Source organism: Heptranchias perlo, chromosome 8 (genome assembly GCF_035084215.1).
Source record: "Heptranchias perlo isolate sHepPer1 chromosome 8, sHepPer1.hap1, whole genome shotgun sequence".
NCBI classification, from domain to species: domain Eukaryota; kingdom Metazoa; phylum Chordata; class Chondrichthyes; order Hexanchiformes; family Hexanchidae; genus Heptranchias; species Heptranchias perlo.
In genome coordinates, this window is record NC_090332.1 from 67,176,953 (window position 1) to 67,199,625 (window position 22,673).

Below are 22,673 nucleotides of genomic sequence, written 5' to 3' on the forward strand. Positions count from 1 at the left end.
GAAGAAGCCTTGATGAGTTGCTGCAGTGCATCCTGTAGATGGTACACACTGCAGCCACGGTGCGCTGGTGGTGAAGGGAGTGAATGTTTAGGGTGGTGGATGGGGTGCCAATCAAGCGGGCTGCTTTGTCCTGGATGTTTTTGGAGCTGCACTCATCCAGCCAAGTGGAGAGTATTCCATCACACTCCTGACTTGTGCTTTGTCGATGGTGGAAAGGCTTTGGGGAGTCAGGAGGTGAGTCACCCACCACAGAATACCCAGCCTCTGACCTGCTCTTATAGCCACAGTATTTATGTGGCTGGTCCAGTTAAGTTTCTGGTCAATGGTAACCCCCAGGATGTTGACGGTGAAGGATTCAGTGTTGGTAATGTCGTTAAATGTCATGGGGAGGTGGTTAGACTCTCTTGTTGGAGATGGTCATTGTCTGGCACTTGTCTGGCGCGAATGTTACTTGCCACTTATCCAAGCCTGGATGTTATCCAGGTCTTGCTACATGCGGGCATGGACTGCTTCATTATCTGAGATTGCGAATGGAACTGAACACTGTGCAATCATCAGCGAACATCCCCATTTCTGACCTTATGATGGAGGGAAGGTCACTGATGAAGCAGCTGAAGATGGTTGGACTTAGGACACTGCCCTGAGGAACTCCTGCAGCAATGTCCTGGGGCTGAGATGATTGGCCTCCAAGAACCACTATCATCTTCCTTTGTGCTAGGTATGATTCAAACCACTGGAGATTTTTCCCCATGATTCCCATTGACCTCAATTTTACTAGGGCTCCTTGGCGCCAGACTCGGTCAAATGCTGCCTTGATGTCAAGGGCAGTCACTCTCACCTCACCTCTGGAATTCAGCTCGTTTGTCCATGTTTAGACCAAGGCTGTAATGAGGTCTGGAGCCGAGTGGTCCTGGCGGAATCCAAACTGAGCATCGGTGAGCAGGTTATTGGTGAGTAAGTGCCACTTGATAGCAATGTCGATGACACCTCTCATCACTTTGCTGATGATTGAGAGTAGACTGATGGGGCAGTAATTGGCTGGATTGGATTTGTCCTGCTTTTTGTGGACAGGACATACCGAGGCAATTTTCCACATTGTCGGGTAGATGCCAGTGTTGTAGCTGTACTGGAACAGCTTGGCTAGAGGCGTGGCTAGTTCTGGAGCACAAGTCTTCAGCACCACAGAGGGATGTTGTCGGGGCCCATAGACTTTGTTGTATCCAGTGCATTCAGCCGTTTCTTGATATCACATGGAGTGAATCGAATTGGCTGAAGACTGGCTTCTGTGATGGTGGGGATATTGGGAGGAGGCCGAAATGGATCACCCACTCGGCACTTCTGGCTGAAGATGGTTGTAAACGCTTCAGCCTTGTCTTTTGCATTCACGTGCTGGACTCTGCTATCATTGAGGATGGGGATATTCACGGAGCCTCCTCCTCCCATTAGTTGTTTAATTGTCCACCACCATTCATGACTGGATGTGGCAGGACTGCAGAGTTTTGATCTGATCCGTTGATTGTGGAATCACTTAGCTCTGTCTATAGCATGTTGCTTCCGCTGTTTAGCATGCATGTAGTCCTGTGTTGTAGCTTCACCAAGTTGGTGAAGCTACAACACAGGACTACATGCATGCTCTTCTACACCCTCATTGAACCAGGGTTGATCCCCTGGCTGGTTGGTAATGGTAGTGAGGAATATGCCGGGCCATGAGGTTACAGATTGCGGTGGAATATAATTCTGCTGCTGCTGATGGCCCAAAGCGCCTCATGGATGCCAGTTTTGAGCGACTAAATCTGTTCTGAAGCTATCCCATTTAGCATGGTGGTAGTGCCACACAACACATTGGATGGTGCCCTCAGTGTGAAGACGGGACTTCGTCTCCACAAGGACTGGGCGGTGGTCACTCCTACCAATGCTGTCATGGACAGATGCATCTGCGACAGGTGGATTGGTGAGGACGAGGTCAAGTAGGTTTTTCCCTCGTGTTGGTTGACTCACCACCTGCCGCAGGCCCAGTGTAGCAGCTACGTCATTCAGGTCTCGGCCAGCTCGGTCAGTAGTGGTGCTACCGAGCTACTCTTAACGACGGACATTGAAGTCCCCCACCCAGAGTACATTCTGTGCCCTTGCTACCCCCAGTGCTTCCTCCAAGTGGTGCTGAACATGGAGGAGGACTGATTCATCAGCTGAGGGAGGGCGATTTGCTAGCCACATCAGGACAGATAGGAATGGAATCACAAAATCACAAATGGACCAGAGAGGAAAGGTTGACTTCATTGCCACTGAGACAATAAAATCAGGAGAAACATCAGCCTCAGCCAATATCCTGTCTTTAGAGTTAATTCTCGAGTTTTGGCTGCAACTTTTCCCCCTGCGGCTATTTAGCCGTGAATAAAGCACTAAGTCTTGCACTCCCTACATTTCAACAGATTATCCCAATCTGAGCAGCAGCACCAGGGTCCTGAATTAGTTCCAGCAATGCATGTCCAGTGCATGTTTTGAACATTTCTTAATTGGAATCTCTAAGTTAAGGGAAATTTAGGTTATCGTATGAAGCCCAGATTTCAGAGCCATTATATTGGAACTGGTTGTCACTCTTTTATGATCTCACGTTATAGATTAGCTGCCAGTAAAGTACGATTCTGAAGATTTAATTCTCAAAGTAAGGGGATTGTGTCCAATCCTGGATCTGCAACTTTTGAGCATACTCCTTGAGAAGAAAACATCCAAATTGGTCACTGTCTCAAATTATTTCGTCAGTTCAGGAGATCGATGGGACTCCAGATGCATTTTTATAACATCACATGTCTCTGCCTCTGCCTCAGCCCAACTGCTCCTGAAAGCATCATCCATGCTTTGTCACCTCCCGATTTGATTATGCCAATGCTCTTCTGACTGGGCTACTATTCTCCACCCTCCTTAAACTTCAGCTCATCCAAAACTCAGCTGCTCATATCCTATCCCGCACCAGGTTCCGCACACCCATCACCCCTGTGCTCGCTGATTGGCCCTGGTCCACCAACAATTCATATTTAAAATGACCATCCTCATGTTTAAATCTCTTCATGGCCTCTCCCCTTCCTATCTCTGTAACCTCTTCCAATGCTACAACCCGCTTTGAACTTTCCGTTCCTCAAAACTGGTATCTTGTGCATCCCTCCCTTTATGCCACCGTTGGCGGCTGTGCCTTCATCCTAGGCCCCACACTCTGGAATTCCCTCCCTAAACCCCTCCACCTCCCTCTCCTCCTTCAAGACCCTCGTTAAAACCTACCTCTTTGACCAAGCTTTTGGTCACCGCTCCTAATATCTCCTTTTGGCGGCTATGCCTTCAGGATCTTTTATCTCGATGATTCCAAGTTTTCCAGCCTCAGCTTGCCAAAGACCGACCATCTTGGAACTATTGGAAAAGCCTAGGCAGATGCTTAATACCCCAGTTAGAGTGGTCAGAGTTTATAGAACCACTCAATGGCCTCTTTACTTTCCTGAGCATAGTTCCACTTGGTTTTCCATACCCAAACTAGATATGGGAAGTCACTAGTACAGAATAAGAACTGTGTCTGTCCCACCCTGAGAGGAGTTCAAACACCTGGAGTGGCAAGGTACACAAAAATGAAGATAATTCTGTACTAAGATAATTGAGCAGTTGTCCACTAAAAAGTGACACAAGTAGTCTATGGCCAGGGCTAAGGTAAGATTGGCAAGGGATCAAACACAATCTTTTTTGCGACTCTTATGCAAATACTGAAGTTACAGTAGGAATGTGCAGCAGATGCATTTTATCTTGGTACAACATCTGCAATTTAATATCAGTTCTCCTACTTGAGAGTCCAACCTACCATGTTTCATCATAAAACATCATTCTGATTGCATGCCACTATAGTACTTCCATTGTAATGGCTTTCAAAGACAACCGACTACATTATATAGAGGGTCCATTGTATAATATTAAACAACTGCGATTTGTAATTCATGATTAGTGGTGTTACTTGCTTCATTTATTTATAACAAAGCTATTTGCTGTATTACAGACACGTTGAGAATCTCTCAGGTATTCTGAATCTAATCACCCATGGTCTACGACATAGAACCAAGCATCCAACACGAGTCCATGCACATTCCTCTCGATCCCACCTTGTGATAACACTTACTATCACCACAAAGGTCACTGCTGCCAATGGATCTGGTAAGGAAGCCCCAAATGAGAATTCTCCCAATTGTACAGTTTATTAGGAAGGAAGGAAGGAATATAGGAACAGGAGCAGGCCATTCAGCCCCTCGTGCCTGCTCCGCCATTTGATAAGATCATGGCTGATCTGTGATGGAACTCCATATACCTTCCTTTGGCCCATATCCCTTAATACCTTTGGTTGCCAAAAAGCTATCTATCTCAGATTTAAATTTAGCAATTGAGCTAGTGTCAATTGCCAGTTGCGGAAGAGAGTTCCAAACTTCTACCACCCTTTGTGTGTAGAAATGTTTTCTAATCTCACTCCTGAAAGGTCTGGCTCTAATTTTTAGACTGTGCTCCCTACTCCTAGAATCCCCAACCAGCGGAAATAGTTTCTCTCTATCCACCCTATCTGTTCCCCTTAATATCTTATTAACTTCGATCAGATCACCCCTTAACCTTCTAAACTCTAGAGAATACAACCCCAATTTGTGTACACTCTCCTCGTAACTTAACCCTTGAAGTCCAGGTATCATTCTAGTAAACTTACGCTGCACTCCCTCCAAGGCCAATATGTCCTTCCGAAGGTGCAGTGCCCAGAACTGCTCACAGTACTCCAGGTGTGGTCTAACCAGGGTTTTGTATAGCTGCTACATAACTTCTGCCCCCTTGTACTCTAGTCCTCCAGATATAAAGGCCAGCATTCCATTAGCCTTATTGATTATTTTCTGCACCTGTTCATGACACTTTAATGATCTATGTACCTGAACTGCTAAGTCCCTTTGGACATCCACTGTTTTTAACTTTTTACCATTTAGAAAGTACCCTGTTCTATCCTTTTTTGATCCAAAGTGGATAAGCTCACATTTGCCTACATTGAATTCCATTTGCCACAGTTTTGCCCATTCACCTAATCTATCAATATCGCTTTGTAATTTTATATTTTCATCTACACTGCTTACAATGCCACCAATCTTTGTGTCATCGGCAAACTTAGATATGAGACTTTCTATGCTTTCATCTAAGTCATTAATAAATATTGTGAATAATTGAGGCCCCAAGACAGATCCCTGCGGGACTCCACTAGTCACATCCTGCCAATGTGAGTACCTATCCATTATCCCTACTCTCTGTCGCCTTTCGCTCAGCCAACTTCCTAACCAAGTCTGTACTTTTCCCTCAATTCCATGGGCTTCTATCTTAGCTAACAGTCTCTTATGTGGGACTTTATTATATGCCTTCTGGAAGTCCATATAAATAACATCCATTGACATTCCCTTGTCCACTATTTTAGTCACCTCTTCAAAAAATTCAATCAGGTTTGTCAGGCATGACCTACCTTTCACAAATCCATGCTGGCTCTCTCTGATTAACTGAAAATTCTCGAGGTGTTCAGTCACATTATAGACTCCAGCAATTTCCCCACAACAGATGTTAGGCTAACTGATCTATAATTCTCTGGTTTCCCTCTCTCTCCTTTCTTGAAAAGCGGAGTGACATGTGCAATTTTCCAATCGAGAGGGACAGTTCCTGAATCTAGAGAACTTTGAAAGATTATACTTAGGGCATCTGCAATCTGCTCACCTACTTCCTTTAAAACCCTGGGATGGAAATCATCTGGTCCTGGGGATTAGTCACTCTTTAGTGCTATTATTTTCTTCATTACTGTTGTTTTACTTAGGTTAATTTTATCGAGTCCCTGTCCCCGATTCAATATTAGTTTTCTGGGGATTTCCGGCATGCACCCATGATATGCTCCTCCTGCACGATGTGGGAAGTCATGGACACTATCAGTGTCCCTCGTGACCATGTGTGCAGGAAGTGTGTCCAGCTGTAGCTACTGGCTAACCACATTTCGGAGCTGGAGCTGCGGGTGGATTCACTGTGGAGCATCCGCGATGCTGAGATTATCGTGGATAGCACGTTCAGTGAGGTGGTCACACCACAGGTGAAGATTACGCTGGCAGAAAGGAAATGGGTGACTGCCAGGCAGAGTAAAAGGACTAGGCAGGTCGAGCAGGAGTCCCCTGGGGCCATCTCCCTCTCAAACAGATATACTGCTTTGGATACTGTTGGGGGAGATGGCTTATCAGGGGAAAGTATCAACAGCCAAGTTCGTGGCACCATGGGTGGCACTGCTGCACAGGAGGGGAGGAAGAAGAGTGGCAGGGCTATAGTGATAGGGGATTCAATTGTAAGGGGAACAGATAGGCATTTCTGCGGCCGTAAACGTGACTCCAGGATGGTATGTTACCTCCCTGGTGCTAGGGTCAAGGATGTCACGGAACGGCTGCAGGGCATTCTGGAGGGGGAGGGTGAATAGCCAGTAGTCGTGGTCCAGATCGGTACCAACGACATAGGTAAAAAAAAGGGATGAGGTCCTGCAAGGTGAATTCAAGGAGTTAGGAGATAAATTAAAAAGCAGGACCTCAAAGGTAATGATCTCAGGATTACTACCAGTGCCACGTGCTTGTGAGTATAGGAACAGGAGAATAGACAGGATGAATGCGTGGCTGCAGGGATGGTGTAGGAGGGAGGGATTTAGATTCCTGGGACATTGGGACTGGTTCTGGGGAAGGTGGGACTTGTACAAGCGAGACGGGTTAAACCCGAGCAGGACCGGGACTAATGTCCTCATGGGGGTGTTTGCTAGTGCTGTTGGGGAAGGTTTAAACTAGAGTGGCAGGGGGATGGGAACCTGAGCGGGGAGTCAGAAGGGAGTAAAGTTGAGAGCAGCAAGAGAGGGGAGGACCCAGGGGAAATTTACAATACAAATAGTACAAACAGTTGTTCAAGAACAAGTAAAAGGGAAAAGCATGGAGCAGCAGAAAGAAAGTGTACTTTAGGCAATACAGATATAGTGAAAATTAGAAGGCGTAAGGCAATTAACCCAGCATCAAAGCTGAAGGTCAGGCAAGGGTTTGTGGCCCAACTAAGAGTTCTATATACAAATGCACGGAGTATAAGGAATAAATTAAATGAACTACAGGTACAAATTCAAATTGGAGGGTATGACATGATAGCTATTACTGAGACATGGCTGCAGGATGATCAGGATTGGGAACTAAATATACCGGGTTATAAGGTCTACAGGAGAGATAGGGAAAATGGAAGAGGGGGAGGAGTAGCCTTAGTGATTCGAGATGAAATCACTTCAATGATAAAGGAGGATATAATGAGAGGTAAGCAGCCAACAGAGACCTTATGGGTTGAATTGAGAAATGGGAAAGGATCTAAGACTATAGTGGGAGTTGTGTATAGGACCCCTGGCAACAGCTCTGAAGTGCTCGATTTATAAATGCAGAGATTAGACAAGCGTGTAACAAAGGCATAGTGGTCTTAATGGAGGACTTTAACCTTCACATTGATTGGGAAAAGCAGACTAGCAACTGTCAGAAAGGTAGTGAATTTCTTGAGTGTGTCCGGGATAGTTTTCTACAGCAGTATGTCCGAGAGGCAACAAGGGGGCAAGCCATACTAGATTTAGTAATGAGTAATGAACCAGATTTAGTTAACAGCTTAACTGTGCGTGAACATCTATCCAATAGCGATCATAACATGATCGATTTCAAGGTAGTGTTTGAAAGGGAAAAAAGTGAATCAGCTGCTAAGATTCTAGACTTGGGTAAGGCCGACATCAATGGGATGAGACAGAGACTGTCCACAGTAAACTGGGCAAATCTCTTAATGGGTAAAACGACTGATGATCAGTGGGAAATGTTTAAAGAAACATTTAACACGATGCAGAACTGGTTTATACCCCTGAGGGGCAAGAACTCTACTTGCCAAAAAAAACTGCCATGGACAACTAAAGAGGTAAGGGACAGTATAAGACATAAGGAAAGGGCATACAAAAAGGCAAAAAATGGCACAGATCCTGGCGAATGGGAAAGATACAAAGATCAACAAAGGGTCATAAAACAGATAGTAAGAACTACAAAAAGAGAGTATGAAAAGAAACTTGCAAGGGATATCAAAACCAATACAAAGAACTTTTATAGTTATATTGGGAAAAAGAGGGTGGTCAGGAGCAGTGTTGGCCCCTTAAAAACTGAAAGTGGGGATATTGTCATTGACATTGGGGAAATGGCGGACATATTGAACAATTACTTTACGTCAGTATTTACAGTAGAAAAAGAGGATAGCATGCCGGAAAGCCCAAGAAAACTAATATTGAATCGGGGACAGGGACTCGATAAAATTAACATAAGTAAAGCAACAGTAATGAAGAAAATAATAGCACTAAAGAGTGACAAATCCCCAGGACCAGATGGTTTCCATCCCAGGGTTTTAAAGGAAGTAGCTGAGCAGATTGCAGATGCCCTAAGTATAATCTTTCAAAGTTCTCTAGATTCAGGAACTGTCCCTCTCGATTGGAAAATTGCACGTCACTCCGCTTTTTAAGAAAGGAGAGAGAGGGAAACCGGGGAATTATAGACCAGTTAGCCTAACATCTGTTGTGGGGAAATTGCTGGAGTCTATAATTCAGGATAGGGTGACTGAACATCTCGAGAATTTTCAGTTAATCAGAGAGAGCCAGCATGGATTTGTGAAAGATAGGTCGTGCCTGACAAACCTGATTGAATTTTTTGAAGAGGTGACTAAAGTAGTGGACAAGGGAATGTTAATGGATGTTATTTATATGGACTTCCAGAAGGCATTTGATAAGGTCCCACATAAGAGACTGTAGCTAAGATAGAAGCACACGGAATTGAGGGACAAGTACGGACTTGGTTAGGAAATTGGCTGAGCGAAAGGCGACAGAGAGTAGGGATAATGGGTAAGTACTCACATTGGCAGGATGTGACTAGTGGAGTCCTGCAGGGATCTGTCTTGGGGCCTCAATTATTCACAATATTTATTAACGACTTAGATGAAGGCATAGAAAGTCTCATATCTAAGTTTGCCGATGACACAAAGATTGGTGGCATTGTAAGCAGTGTAGATGAAAACATAAAATTACAAAGGGATATTGATAGATTAGGTGAATGGGTAAATCTGTGGCAAATGGAATTCAATGTGTACAAATGTGAGGTCAACCACTTTGGATCAAAAAAGGATAGAACAGGGTACTTTCTAAATGGTAAAAAGTTAAAAACAGTGGATGTCCAAAGGGACTTCGGGGTTCAGGTACATAGATCATTGAAGTGTCATGAACAGGTGCAGAAAATAATCAATAAGGCTAATGGAATGCTGGCCTTTATATCTGGAGGAGCAGAGTACAAGGGGGCAGAAGTTATGTAGCAGCTATACAAAACCCTGGTCAGACCGCACCTGGAGTACTGTGAGCAGTTCTGGGCACCGCACCTTCGGAAGGACATATTGGCCTTGGTGGGAGTGCAGCGTAGGTTTACTAGAATGATACCCGGACTTCAAGGGTTAAGTTACGAGGAGAGATTACACAAATTGGGGTTGTATTCTCTAGAGATTAGAAGATTAAGGGGTGATCTGATCGAAGTTTATAAGATATTAAGGGGAACAGATAGGGTGGATAGAGAGGAACTATTTCCGCTGGTTGGGGATTCTCGGAGTAGGGGACACAGTCTAAAAATTAGAGCCAGACCTTTCAGGAGTGAGATTAGAAAACATTTCTACACACAAAGGGTGGTAGAAGTTTGGAACTCTCTTCCGCAAACGGCAATTGATACTAGCTCAATTGCTAAATTTAAATGTGAGATAGATAGCTTTTTGGCAACCAAAGATATTAAGGGATATGGGCCAAAGGCAGTTATATGGAGTTGGATCACAGATCAGCCATGATCTTATCAAATGGCGGAGCAGGCACGAGGGGTTGAACTCCTGTTCCTATGCTAGCCTCTTTTTCTACTGTAAATACTGATGCAAAGTAATTGTTCAACATGTCCGCCTTTTCCCCATTTTCAATGACAATATCCCCACTTTCAGTTTTTAAGGGGCCAACACTGCTCCTGACCACCCTCTTTTTCCTAATATAACTATAAAAGTTCTTCGTATTGGTTTTGATATCCCTTGCAAGTTTCTTTTCATACTCTTTTTTTGTATCTCTTACTATCTGTTTTGTGACCCATTGTTGATCTTTGTACCTTTCCCATTTGCCAGGATCTGTGCCATTTTTTGCCTTTTTGTATGCCCTTTCCTTATGTCTTATACTGTCCCTTACCTCTTTTGTTGTCCATGGCTGCTTTTTTGGCAAGTCGAGTTCTTGCCCCTCAGGGGTCTAAACCGATTCTGTATCACGTTAAATGTTTCTTTAAACATTTCCCACTGATCATCAGTCATTTTACCCATTAACAGATTTGCCCAGTTTACTGTGGACAGTCTCTATCTCATCCCATTGAAGTCGGCCTTACCCAAGTCTAGAATCTTCGATGTTCACGCACAGTTAAGCTGTTAACTAAATCTGGTTCATTACTCATTACTAAATCTAGTATGGCTTGCCCCCTTGTTGCCTCTCGGACATACTGCTGTAGAAAACTATCCCGGACACACTCAAGAAACTCATACCTTTCTGACAGTTGCTAGTCTGCTTTTCCCTATCAATGTGAAGGTTAAAGTCCTCCATTAAGACCACTGTGCTTTTGTTACACGCTTGCCTAATCTCTGCACTTATACAATCCAGCACTTCAGAGCTGTTGCCAGGGGTCCTATACACAACTCCCACTATAGTCTTAGATCCTTTCCTATTTCTCAATTCAACCCATAAGGTCTCTGTTGGTTGCTTACCCCTCGTTATATCATCCTTTATCATTGAAGTGATTTCATCTCTAATCACTAAGGCTACTCCTCCCCCTCTTTCATTTTCTTTGTCTCTCCTGTAGACCTTATAACCCGGTATATTTAGTTCCCAATCCTGACCATCCTGCAGCCATGACTCAGTAATAGCTCTCATGTTGTACCCTCCAATTTGAATTTGTACCTGTAGTTCATTTAATTTATTCCTTATACTCCGTGCATTTGTATATAGAACTTTTAGTTGGGCCACACACCCTAGCCTGACTTTCAGCTTTGATGCTGGGTTAATCACTTTACGCCTTCTAGTTTTCACTTTATCTGTAGTGCCTAAAGTACACTTTCTTTCTGCTGCTCTACACTTTTCCCTTTTACTTGTTCTTGAACAACTGTTTGTACTATTTGTATTGTAAATTTCCCCTGGGTCCTCCCCTCTCTTGCTGCTCTCAACTTTACTCCCTTCTGACTCCCCACTCAGGTTCCCATCCCCCTGCCACTCTAGTTTAAACCTTCCCCAACAGCACTAGCAAACACCACCGCGAGGACATTGGTCCCGGTCCTGCTCGGGTGTAACCCGTCCCGCATGTACAGGTCCCACCTTCCCCAGAACCGGTCCCAATGTCCCAGGAATCTAAATCCCTCCCTCCTACAACATCCCTGCAACCACACATTCATCCAGTCTATTCTCCTGTTCCTATACTCACTAGCACGTGACACTGGTAGTAATCCTGAGATCACTACCTTTGACGTCCTGCTTTTTAATTTATCTCCTTACTCCTTAAATTCACCTTGCAGGACCTCATCCTTTTTTTTACCTGTGTCGTTGGTACCGATATGGACCATGACTATTGGCTGTTCACCCTCCCCCTCCAGAATGCCCTGCAGCTGTTCCGTGACATCCTTGACCCTAGCACCAGGGAGGCAACATACCATCCTGGAGTCACGTTTGCGGCCGCAGAAACGCCTATCTGTTCTCCTTACAATTGAATCCCCTATCACTATAGCCCTGCCACTCTTCTTCCTCCCCTCTTGTGCAGCAGAGCCACCCATGCTGCCACGAACATTGCTCTTGCTGCTTTCCCCTGATAAGCCATCTCCCCCAACAGTTTCCAAAGCGGTATATCTGTTTAAGAGGGAGATGGCCCCAGGGGACTCCTGCTCTACCTGCCTCCTCCTTTTACTCTGCCTGGCAGTCACCCATTTCCTTTCTGCCTGCGTAATCTTTACCTGCGGTGTGACCACCTCACTGACTGTCTTTCAGTTTTGTATTTTATTATTTCAGATGTACGGATGAAAAGCACATCAGAATCAAGTATATTTCGACCATTACAACATCAGTCTTGCAAGCAGTTGCCTTCTTGTATCACGGACAACAATTCAACACCGCCTTCCCGATTTCTGCCTGCTAAGCACTTTTCTACAGAACCTACAGAGTTACCAAAGTATCTTAAAACTAAGCTACAATTGGTGGATCTTGCTGGCAGTGAATGCGTGGGTAAGCAGCCTTAAAACGTCCCTCAGGGCTACAGTGAACTAATCATGTGCTGTTTTCTTCCCCATTTGTAAAATATTACAAGATTGTTTTATCAAATAGATAACTACTAACAAGGGTAATTAGATGTGTTAAGATATATCATCGCAATTACTTAAAAACTACTGAAGCACTGGCATCAAAGGGCTGATTTTTCTCCATCAGTAATTTTGATATTGGCCTACTATCATGTGCAAAGAGCAATGCTCAAACATAAAGTCCGGGATTTCCTGCCTTCCAGGCACCGATTTTTGACCGTGGGCGGAAAATGGCTCCAAGATGCACTCTGCTGTGTCCACAATCATTTTTACCATGCTCCCAATTTCCCATAGGCAATATGCTGGCCTGTATATGAGCAAGCAACATAATTCCTGTCATTTGCGCCATAGCACCACTACATGCTTGGGGTGCGTGTTGGTCCCTGGTGACTAGCTTTGAAGGCAGAGGGATGGTTTTGAATTTTATTACCAGCAGAAAGCTTAGCCAATTGATGATAGCACAGTCCAGAGGGAGGATTTAAAAAGTTTTGAAAAATGTTTGAAACTTTCACTGGCATCTTGGAGGCTGCTGTCACCATTATGCTGCAGCAGGTCTTGGAGGCCCGCTGCTGCTAAACTCTGCCAGCTGTCTGGCTGGACTCTCCATCGGAGGCTGGGGAGTCTGCCTGTAACATGTTAATGATGCTGAGGTCAAAAGATCGGCTGGGACAGGAACATATCTTTGTGGTGGGCGGAACTCCCGGAACACTTAAGATGCACTTAAGGGGACACTAGATAAGTACATGAGAAAGAAGGAACAGAAGGATATGTTGATAGGGTGAGATGAAGTAAGGTGGGAGGAGGCTTATGTGGAACATAAACATTGGCATAGACCAGTTGGGCCAAATGGCCTGTTTCGGTGCTGTAAATAGTAGGTTTAGAAAAGGACGTGGAAAAATAAACAGTGAAGATACTCAAATAGAAGAGGGCTAATTTCAGTGAGTTGAAAAGGAATCTGGCCCAGATGGATTGGGAACAAAGATTGGCAGGTAAAACAGTAAATGAGCAATGGGAGGCTTTCAAGGAGGAGATAGATCAGGCACAGACTGGACACATTCCTATGAGGGGGAAAGGAAGGGCATCCAAAGCCAGAGCTCCCTGGATGACTAAAGAAATTGAGAAAAAGGAGGCTCATGATAAAAGTCAGGTTAATAATGTGGTAGAGAATCTAGCTGAATACAGAGAGTGCAGAGGAGAACTGAAAAAGGAAATAAGAGGGGCAAAGAGAATATCTGAGAAAAGATTAGCCAGTAACATAACAGGGAACACTAAAGAGCATAAGAACTAGGAGCAGGAGTAGACCATAAGGCCCCTCAAGCCTGCTCCGCCATTCAATAAGATCATGGCTGATCTTCAACCTCAACTCTACTTTCCTACCCGATCCCTTTTATAAACATGTAAAGTGTAAAAGAATAGTCAAAGGAAAGATGGTGCCGATTAAGGGCCTAAAAGGAAATCTTCTTGTGGAGGCAGAGGGCATGGCTGAGGTACTTAATGAATACTTTACATCTGTCTTCACTAAAGAAGAGGATGCTGCCAATGTTACAGTAAAGGAGGTGAGGGTAGATAAATTGGATCGAATAAAAATAGATAAAGAGGAGGTCATCAAAATGTCATGGACAGGTACAGAAAATAATGAAAAAGATTAATGGAATGCTGGCCTTTATATCTAGAAAACTAGAATACAAAGGTGTAGAAGTTATGCTGCAACTATACAAAGCTCTGGTTAGACCACACCTGGAGTACTGTGTTCAGTTCTGGGCACCGCACCACAGGAAGGATATACTGGGGAGGGAGTGCAGCATAGATTTACTAGAATTATACCTGGACACAAAGGGTTAAATTATGAGGAGCAAACCAGGGTTGTGTTCCCTGGTATTTAGAAGATTATGGGGTGATATGATTGAAATTTTCAAGATATTAAGGGGAAGTGTTAGGGTAGATAGAGAGAAACTATTTCTGCTGGTTGGGGAGTCTAGGTCTGGGGACATAGCCTAAAAATTAGAGCCAGGACTTTCAGGAGTGAAGTTAGGAAACACTTCTACATGCAAAGGGTGGTCGAAGTTTGGAACTCTCTTCTGCAAACAGCAGTTGATGCTAGCTCAATTGTTCATTTTAAATCTGAGATTCATAGATTTTGTTAACCAAAGGTATCAAGGGATATGGGACTAAGTATCAAGGGTTATGGAGTTAGGTCACAGATCAGCCATTCTCATTGAATGGCGGAATAGGCTTAAGGGACTAAATGGCCTACTACTGTTCCTATGTTCCTACTTAAACAGTTGGCAGTGCTCAGAGTAGGAGAGTCACCCGGTCCAGATAGAATGTATTCTAGGTTGCTGAGGGAAGTAAGGGTGGAAATAGCATAGACTTTGGCCACAATCATTCAATCCTCCGTGGATATGAGAGTGGTGCCAGAGGACTGGAGGATTGGCAAATGTTACACCCCTGTTCAAAAAAGAGGAGAGAAATAAGGGAGTTAACTACAGGCCAGTCAGCCTAACGTCAGTGGTGGGGAAAATTCTAGAGACCATAGGTGCTAAATTGGGCCGTGTAGCGCCCATTGTTATGGCGCTACACGGTCTCTCCGACATCCAAGATGGCGTCTTGGATGTGCATGCACATACATTTCCTGTGTGACGTGCGCCAGACGCCATCTTGGTATAGAAGTTTGCGCAGGCGCAGTTAACAAACGCTGGAATAATGTAAAATGGGGAGAAAATGGCTTCAATCAGTGTGCAACTATGATTTAAAATGATAGACACTATTTTGCGACTTAACGCTCAACTCAACGCACAGTCTTAACCCCGACCATCTGAACGTGTCTTAGAGTGCCTGGAGGACCCCCCCACCGGCGCTATTTAAAGAGACCATGCAGGATTTACAGGTTAGTGGCTGGATTATCGTCTCTGGCTGCCGAGACAGTTGAACTGTTTTTGGAGATCTCCTAGACTTCAATACTAGGACTCATGGACATAGTCTAACATTTAGAGCCAGGACGTGCAGGAGTGAAGTTAGGAAATGCATCTACATGCAAAGGGTGGGAGAGGTTTGGAATGCTATTCTGCAGACGGCAGTTGATGCTAGCTCACTTGTGAATGTTAAATCTGAGATTGATAGATTTCTGTGAACCAAGGGTATTAAGGAATATGGGGCTAAGATGGGTATATGGAGTTAGGTCACAGGTCCACCATGATCTCATTGAATGGTGGAACAGGCTCAAGGGGCTAAATGCCACAGCCACTTGCTGCCTCTTGATATGCGCCACCTTCTCCTGCAAGAAAGCGGGACATATGCCTGGGTGATGTGCCTGTCATGGTTGAATAGCTGCCAGTATGTGTGGCCTGTGAGTTGTAGATGGGTGGCTTGAAACAATGGTAATGTGTAAGGGTTAGAGGAAGCATCTGATTAGAAGAGTTGAGTACTGATGGAAAGAGTTTATTGGTGTGTGGGGTGTAGTGCGTGGTGCAGTTGGTAGGAGACGCCACTTGACAGTTGATCTCACTCACCTTGACCACTCATGTCAAAGCATTGAACTTCTTCCTGCACTGCATCCATGTTCATGATGCTGTGCGCCTGGCATTGACTTTGTCTCCCGCTGCCTCCCACTGCCTTTTGAGTATATTTCTGGAGGGCCTCTTGCCCCCACTGCGGATATAGGATGTCCCTCCTTCCGTCCACCTCTTGCGCCCAAGGTTTCTAGTGCATCAACAGAGAACCTTGGTGCATGCACAGGTTTGGTACCAATTCAGATCAGCAGATTGGTGACGTCTGGTGTGCAGATTGGAGGATGTGGGATTTAATAGTGCGCAACCTGTATTCAATGTTCTAACATAACTCATCGGTGTGTAAACATAGGGATGGGATCTGCAACTGTGATTTATATGTGCGATGTCTGATCTCTGTTCAGACTCCATGCAGACAGTAGACTGTTATTTTCAGCAAATAACAGGTACCAGCTACCTTTAAGAGATTTCTAAGAAACATCCTCTCTTTAAGAGATTGAGCTCCCTCTGGTGGTGGAAAGTGTGAATTGCATTGATTCCACATGCAAGGCCTGGAAAGGAACGCCGTTTGCAGGTAAGTTCTCCCTTGGGTCCAAACTTGCGACCTGCCTGCGTAGGGTCAGTCGGGCGCGGGGTCACCCAAAGCAGACCCTTATCCAATTATTCCCCCCATATTCTGGGACAAAATTAATTGTCAGTTGGAAGAACATGGATTAATGAATGAGAGCCAACGTGGATTTGTTAAAGGCAAATCGCGTCTGATTAACTTTATTGAGTTCTTCAATGAAATAACGAAGGTTGGTGAAGGTAATGTGGTTGATGTTATGTATATGGACTTTCAAAAGGCGTTTGATAAAGTGCCACATAATAGACTTGTTAGCAAAATTGAAGCCCATGGGGTTAAAGGGGCAGTGGCAGCATGGATACGAAATTGGCTGCGAGACAGAAAGTTGAGAGTAGTAGTGAACGGTTGTTTTTCGGACTGGAGGGAAGTATACCATGGTATCCTCCAGGGGTTGGTGTTAGTTGATATATATTAATGACCTGGACTTGGGAATAGGGGGCATAATTTCAAAGTTTGCAGATGACACAAAGCTTGGCAATGTAGTAAACAGTGAGGAGGATAGTAGCAGACTTCAGGAGGACATACTGGTGAAATGGACAGACACATGGCAGATGAAATTTATTGCAGAGAAGTGTGATTTGATGCATCTTGGAAGGAAGAATGACAAGAGACAGTATAAACTAAATGGTACAGTTTTAAAGGGAGTGCAGGAACAGAGACACTTGGGGGTTCACATAAACAAATCTTTGAAGGTGGCAGAACAAGTTGATAAATCTGTTAAAAAAGCATACGGGATTCTTGGCTTTATAAATAGAGGCATAGAGTACAAAAGCAAGGAAGTTCTGCTAAACCTTTATAAATCACTGGTTAGACCTCAGCTAGAGTATTGTGTCCAATTCTGGGCACCACACTTTAGGAAGGATGTCAAGGCCTTGGTGAGGATACAGAGGAGATTTACTAGAATGGCACCAGGGAAGAGAGCCTTCAATTATCTGTAGATACTAGAGAAGCTGGGATAAGAACAGAAAATGCTAGAAAAGCTCAGCAAGTGAGGCAGCATCAGTGGAGAAAGAAAGAGTTAACGTTTTCAGGTCAAAGACCTTTCATCAGAACTGGAAGATGTTAAGAGAGTTAAAGTTTTTAAGCAAGTACAGAGCCAGAGAAAGGGGGGAAGGGAGGGGAGGGGAGGAAAGAACAAAAGGGAAGGTCTGTGATAAGGTAGAGGGCACGAGTGATTAAATGACAAAAGGGATGATGGTGCAAGACAAGGAGATGGTAATGGGACAAGTTAAGAAACAAAAGATTGGTCTAGAGTTGTTGTGAATGGCAACAGCAGAACCATTACCACCACTTGTTCTGAAAAAATGGGAGCAGTGGTTGTGATCTGAAGTTATTGAAATCAATGTTGAGTCCGGAAGGTTGTAAAGTGCCTGAACAAAAGATGAGGTGATGTTCCTTGCGCTTACGTTGAGCTTCATTAGAGGGGTCAGAGTGGGAGTGGGACGGGGAATTGGAGAAGCTGGGATTGTTCTTAGAGCAGAGAGGGTTAAGGGAAGATATAATAGAGGTGCTCAAAATTATGAGGGGTTTTGATCGAGTGGATAGCGAGAAACTGTTTCCACTAGCAGGAGGGTTGGTAACCAGAGGGCACAGATTTAAAATAATTAGCAAAAAGCCGGGATTGGGGGGCAGATGAGGAGAACATTTTTTATTCAGTGAGTTGTTATGATCTGGAGTGCACTGCCTGAAAGGGTGGTGGAAGCAGATTCAATAGTAAGGGAATTGGATCTGTACTTAAAAAGGAAAAATTTGCAGGTCTATGGAGAAAGAGCAGGAATGTGGAACTAATTGGTAGCTCTTTTAGAGAGCCAACACAGGCATGATGGGCTGAATGACCTCCTTCTGTGCTGTATGAGTCTATGAAATACTATGTAATACTATGTAAGATGTGCCCTAAATCCAAGAAAGCAGAAAACCTAGGCCAAAGTCTCATTCGGGCAAAGTGGCCGACAATTCCCATTTTCTGACAGTGGTTTGAAAAGGCAGTATCAACTCAGGTGTGTGGTGGTGGGGTGCTAAAATTGGCTTCAGCATCCCTGGACTAGAGAAGGTTTCTGCTCCTGATCATTATCACACCTGTTGATAACCAGCTAAGAGTTGGTATTGGTGATGGCCCAGGAGCAGATCTTCTGCCATTACTGATGGTACAACCTGAGAGGAATAGCAAGGAATGGGAAAAAAGTTAAGAAAACCTAAAAAAGAGACCTCGTTATAATACCTTGAGGTCATTTTGAAACTTGGATGAATCTTTTTCTTGAACAGAATGGTAAACCTTACAAGAACTGTATGACTTGTAAGTATGTATCACACCATTCTCCTCCTATGCCTTTCCTCCGTTTTCCAGCTGGGTGGGATTACCTTCGCCTTGTTTCATTCCTATCTATCCAGTCATAGCCAAAAAATGATCTGCAATGGCTTCTTTTTCCGCTCCCGCACCGTTACCTCTGGAGTCCCCCAAGGATCCATTCTTGGCCACCTCCTATTTCTCACCTACATGCTGCCCCTCAGTGACAACATCTGAAAACACAATGTCAGGTTCCACATGTACACTGACGACACCTAGCTCTACCTCACTACCACCTCTCTTGACCCCTCCACTGCCTCTGATTTGTCACGCTGCTTGTCCGACATCCAATATTGGATGAGCAGAAATTTCCTGCAATTAAATATGGGGAAGACCAAAGCCATCGTCTTCAGTCCCCGCCACAAACTCCGTTCCCTAGCCACTGACGTCATTGCTCTCCCTGGTCACTCTCTGAGATTGAACCAGACCATTCGCAACTTGACGTCTTATTTGACCCTCAGCTAATCTTCCGAACCTATATCCTCTTCATCACCAAGACTGCCTACTTCCACCTCCATAACATTGCTCGTCTCCGCCCCGCCTCAGCTCATCTGCCGCTGAAACCCTCATCCATGCCATTGTTATCTCTAAACTCGACCAATCCAATGCTCTCCTGGCCAGCCTTCCATCTTGTACCCTCCATAAACTCGAACTCATCCAAAACTCTGCTGCCTGTGTCCTAACTCGCACCAAGTCCCATACACCCTTCACCCCTGCGCTCACTGACCCACAGTGGCTTCTGGTCCGGCAATGTCTTGATTTTAAAATTCACATCCTTATTTTCAAATCTCTCCATGGCCTCACCCCTCCCTATCTCCGTAACCTCCACCAGCCCTACAACCCTTCAACGTCTCTGTGCTCCTCCAACTCTGCCCTCTTGCGCATCCCCAATTTTAATCGCTCCATCATTGGCGGTCGTGCCTTCAGCTGCCTAGGCCCTAAGCTCGTGAATTCCATCCCTAAACCTCTTTGCCTCTGTACCTTTCTCTCCTCCCTTAAGACGCTCCTTAAAACCTACCCTTTTGACCCTCACCTGTCCTAACGTAAGAACATAAGAAATAGGAGCAGGAGTAGGCCATCCGGCCCCTCAAGCCTGCTCCGCCATTCAACAAGATCATGGCTGATCTTATACCTCAACGCCATTTTCCTGCACTATCCCCATATCCCTTGTTGCCTTTAATATCTAGAAATCTATCGATCTCTGTTTTGAATGTACTCAATGACTGAGCCTCCACAGCCCTCTGGGGTAGAGAATTCCAAAGATTCACCACCCTCTGAGTGCAGATATTTCTTCTCATCTCTGTCCTAAATGGCCTACCCCTTATTCTGAGACTGTGACCCCTGGTTCTAGACTCCCTAGCCAGGGGAAACATCCTCCCTGCATCTACCCTATCGAGCCCTGTAAGAATTTTATATGTTTCAATGAGATCACCTCTCATTCTTCTCTAGACAATCCCGCCATCCCAGGAATCAGTCTGGTGAACCTTCATTGCACTGTCTCTATGGCAAGTATATCCTTTCTTAGGTAAGGAGACCAAAAATGTACATGATACTCCAGGAGCAGTCTCACCAAGGCCCTATATAATTGCAGTAAGACATCTTTATTCCTGTACTCAAATCCTCTTGTAATAAAGGCCAACATACCATTTACCTTCCCAATTGCTTGCTGCACCTGCATGATAGTTTTCGGTGACTCATGTACAAGGACACCCAGGTCCCTTTGAACATCAACATTTCCCAGTCTCTCACCATTTAAAAAATACTCTGCAATTCTGTTTTACCTACCAAAATGGATAACTTCACATTTTTCCACATTATATTCCATCTGCCATGTTCTTACCCACTCACTTAGCCTGTCTATATCCCCCTGAAGCCTATTTGCATCCTCCTCACAACTCACATTCCCACCTGGTTTTGTGTCATCAGCAAACTTGGAAATATTACATTTGGTCCCCTCATCCAAATCATCGATATAGATTGTGAATAGCTGGGGCCCAAGCACCGATCCCTGTGGTACCCCACTAGTCACAATCTGCCAATCTGAAAAAGACCCGTTTATTCCTACTCTCTGTTTTCTGTCTGTTAACCAATTCTCAATCCATGCCAGTATATTACCCCCCAATTCCACGTGCTCTAACTTTGTTCACCAATCTCCTGTGTGGGACCTTATCGAAAGCCTTCTGAAAATCCAAATACCCCACATCCACTGGTTCCCCCTTATCTATTCTACTAGTTACATCCTCAAAGAACTCCAATAGGTTTGTCAAACATGAGTTCTCTTTCATAAATCCATGTTGTCTCTGCCAAATCCTATTATTATTTTCTAAGTGTCCTGTTATCACATCCTTTATAATAGATTCTAGCATTTCCCCTACTACTATTAGTAGTAATATCTCCTTATGTGGCTCAGTGCCAAATTTGGTTTGATCACGCTCCTGTGAAGTGCGTTGGGATGTTCTACTACTTTAAAGACACTGTTTAAATGCAAGTTGTTTTTGTATGAACATACCAGCTTCTCTTGTTATGGTATTGATTTTCTCACCATTTAATTTGTGGATTGGTTTCTGCCAGGAATGTCGGGAGTAACTGGTGCAGCTTTGAGAGAGACTTCATATATAAATCGAAGCTTAGCAGCTTTGTCTGATGTGCTTGGAGCACTTGCAGAACAACGATCCCATGTACCTTACCGAAACAGCAAGCTCACTCATTTACTCCAGGACTCGATAGGTAGGAATATATAATCTGTAAAATACTTCTTCTTTAATAATGATATTAGTTTTGACATCAAGTCCTGGGCCACAATACTCACTGTGTGTGTGTGTGTAAAAGCAGCGGAAGTGCACTCCGCCCAGAAGTTACAAGCCACAACTATAATTCAAATTGTTGTAATTTACATACTATGGGCATGTGGTAGGTGCGTGTACATCTCTGACAGAGCACACGCCCATTTTGGAGGGGACAAGTTATGTGTGCAGCTGCAGGATATAAGCCATGCAGCTGCTTAAAAGTGTACTGTTTGCAGGCACTGAAGTGACTTGCATTGTGGAGCACTGACTTTAACCTGCATTGTGGATCAGTGACTTGCTCAGCTGACCTTGACCTACCTGCTGATTGAAATTAGCTGAAATTTATTGGGACTACCTGGACATTGGCACAGACTGTTTTGGAAAGATTGGCAGGCAGCATTGGAGGAAGCAGCAGTACACCCTACATTCATGTGAATGTAGTTGACACTTTGCTGAACTAAATGGACGGCAAGAAGGAGATTCTCGACCCCGTCCCACCCCAACTATGGCTACAGGCTTGCCAAAACAGTGGTCAGAAGGGCTTTTCAGGAGGTGGTAAACAAGTTGAATGCCTTCAGCACATGCATAAGATGTGCGTTCAGTGCAAGAAGAAATCCAGCAATCTTACAAGGAAGGGCAAGATAGGTGCATGTCGACCCCCTCTTTTTGCTGTGCAGCCACAGGTACTAGCATCATTTCAGTCCTCTTCCCCATCCAGTCATTCAATGACTGTCCGTAAAGCTGCACCATGTAGTTGCCACCACCACCAGTTTCACTTCTTTCTGCACATAGAGATCAGGATAGCCCATGCAAGTCTATCTCTGACCTCCATCTGCACCTTACATCTTTCTAAGTGGAGCTGAGGTAGAAGATCAGCCATGATCTTATTGAATGACGGAACAGGTTCGAGGGGCCGTACGGCTTACTCCTGCTCCTATTTCTTATGTTCTTATGTTATACCTTCA

At 44.5% G+C, this 22,673-nt stretch overlaps 1 protein-coding gene across 1 annotated transcript in view; it reads left to right on the plus strand.

The window, feature by feature from the left end:
• Window positions 1–22,673, plus strand: part of kif25 (kinesin family member 25) — a 99,839-nt gene that overhangs the window by 70,682 nt on the left and 6,484 nt on the right. Inside the window, exons 6-9 of the mRNA XM_067989563.1 lie at window positions 4,031–4,163; window positions 6,194–6,211; window positions 12,217–12,373; window positions 21,494–21,649. Coding sequence (XP_067845664.1) covers window positions 4,031–4,163; window positions 6,194–6,211; window positions 12,217–12,373; window positions 21,494–21,649 — 464 coding nt within the window. The remainder of the gene's footprint in view (window positions 1–4,030; window positions 4,164–6,193; window positions 6,212–12,216; window positions 12,374–21,493; window positions 21,650–22,673) is intronic.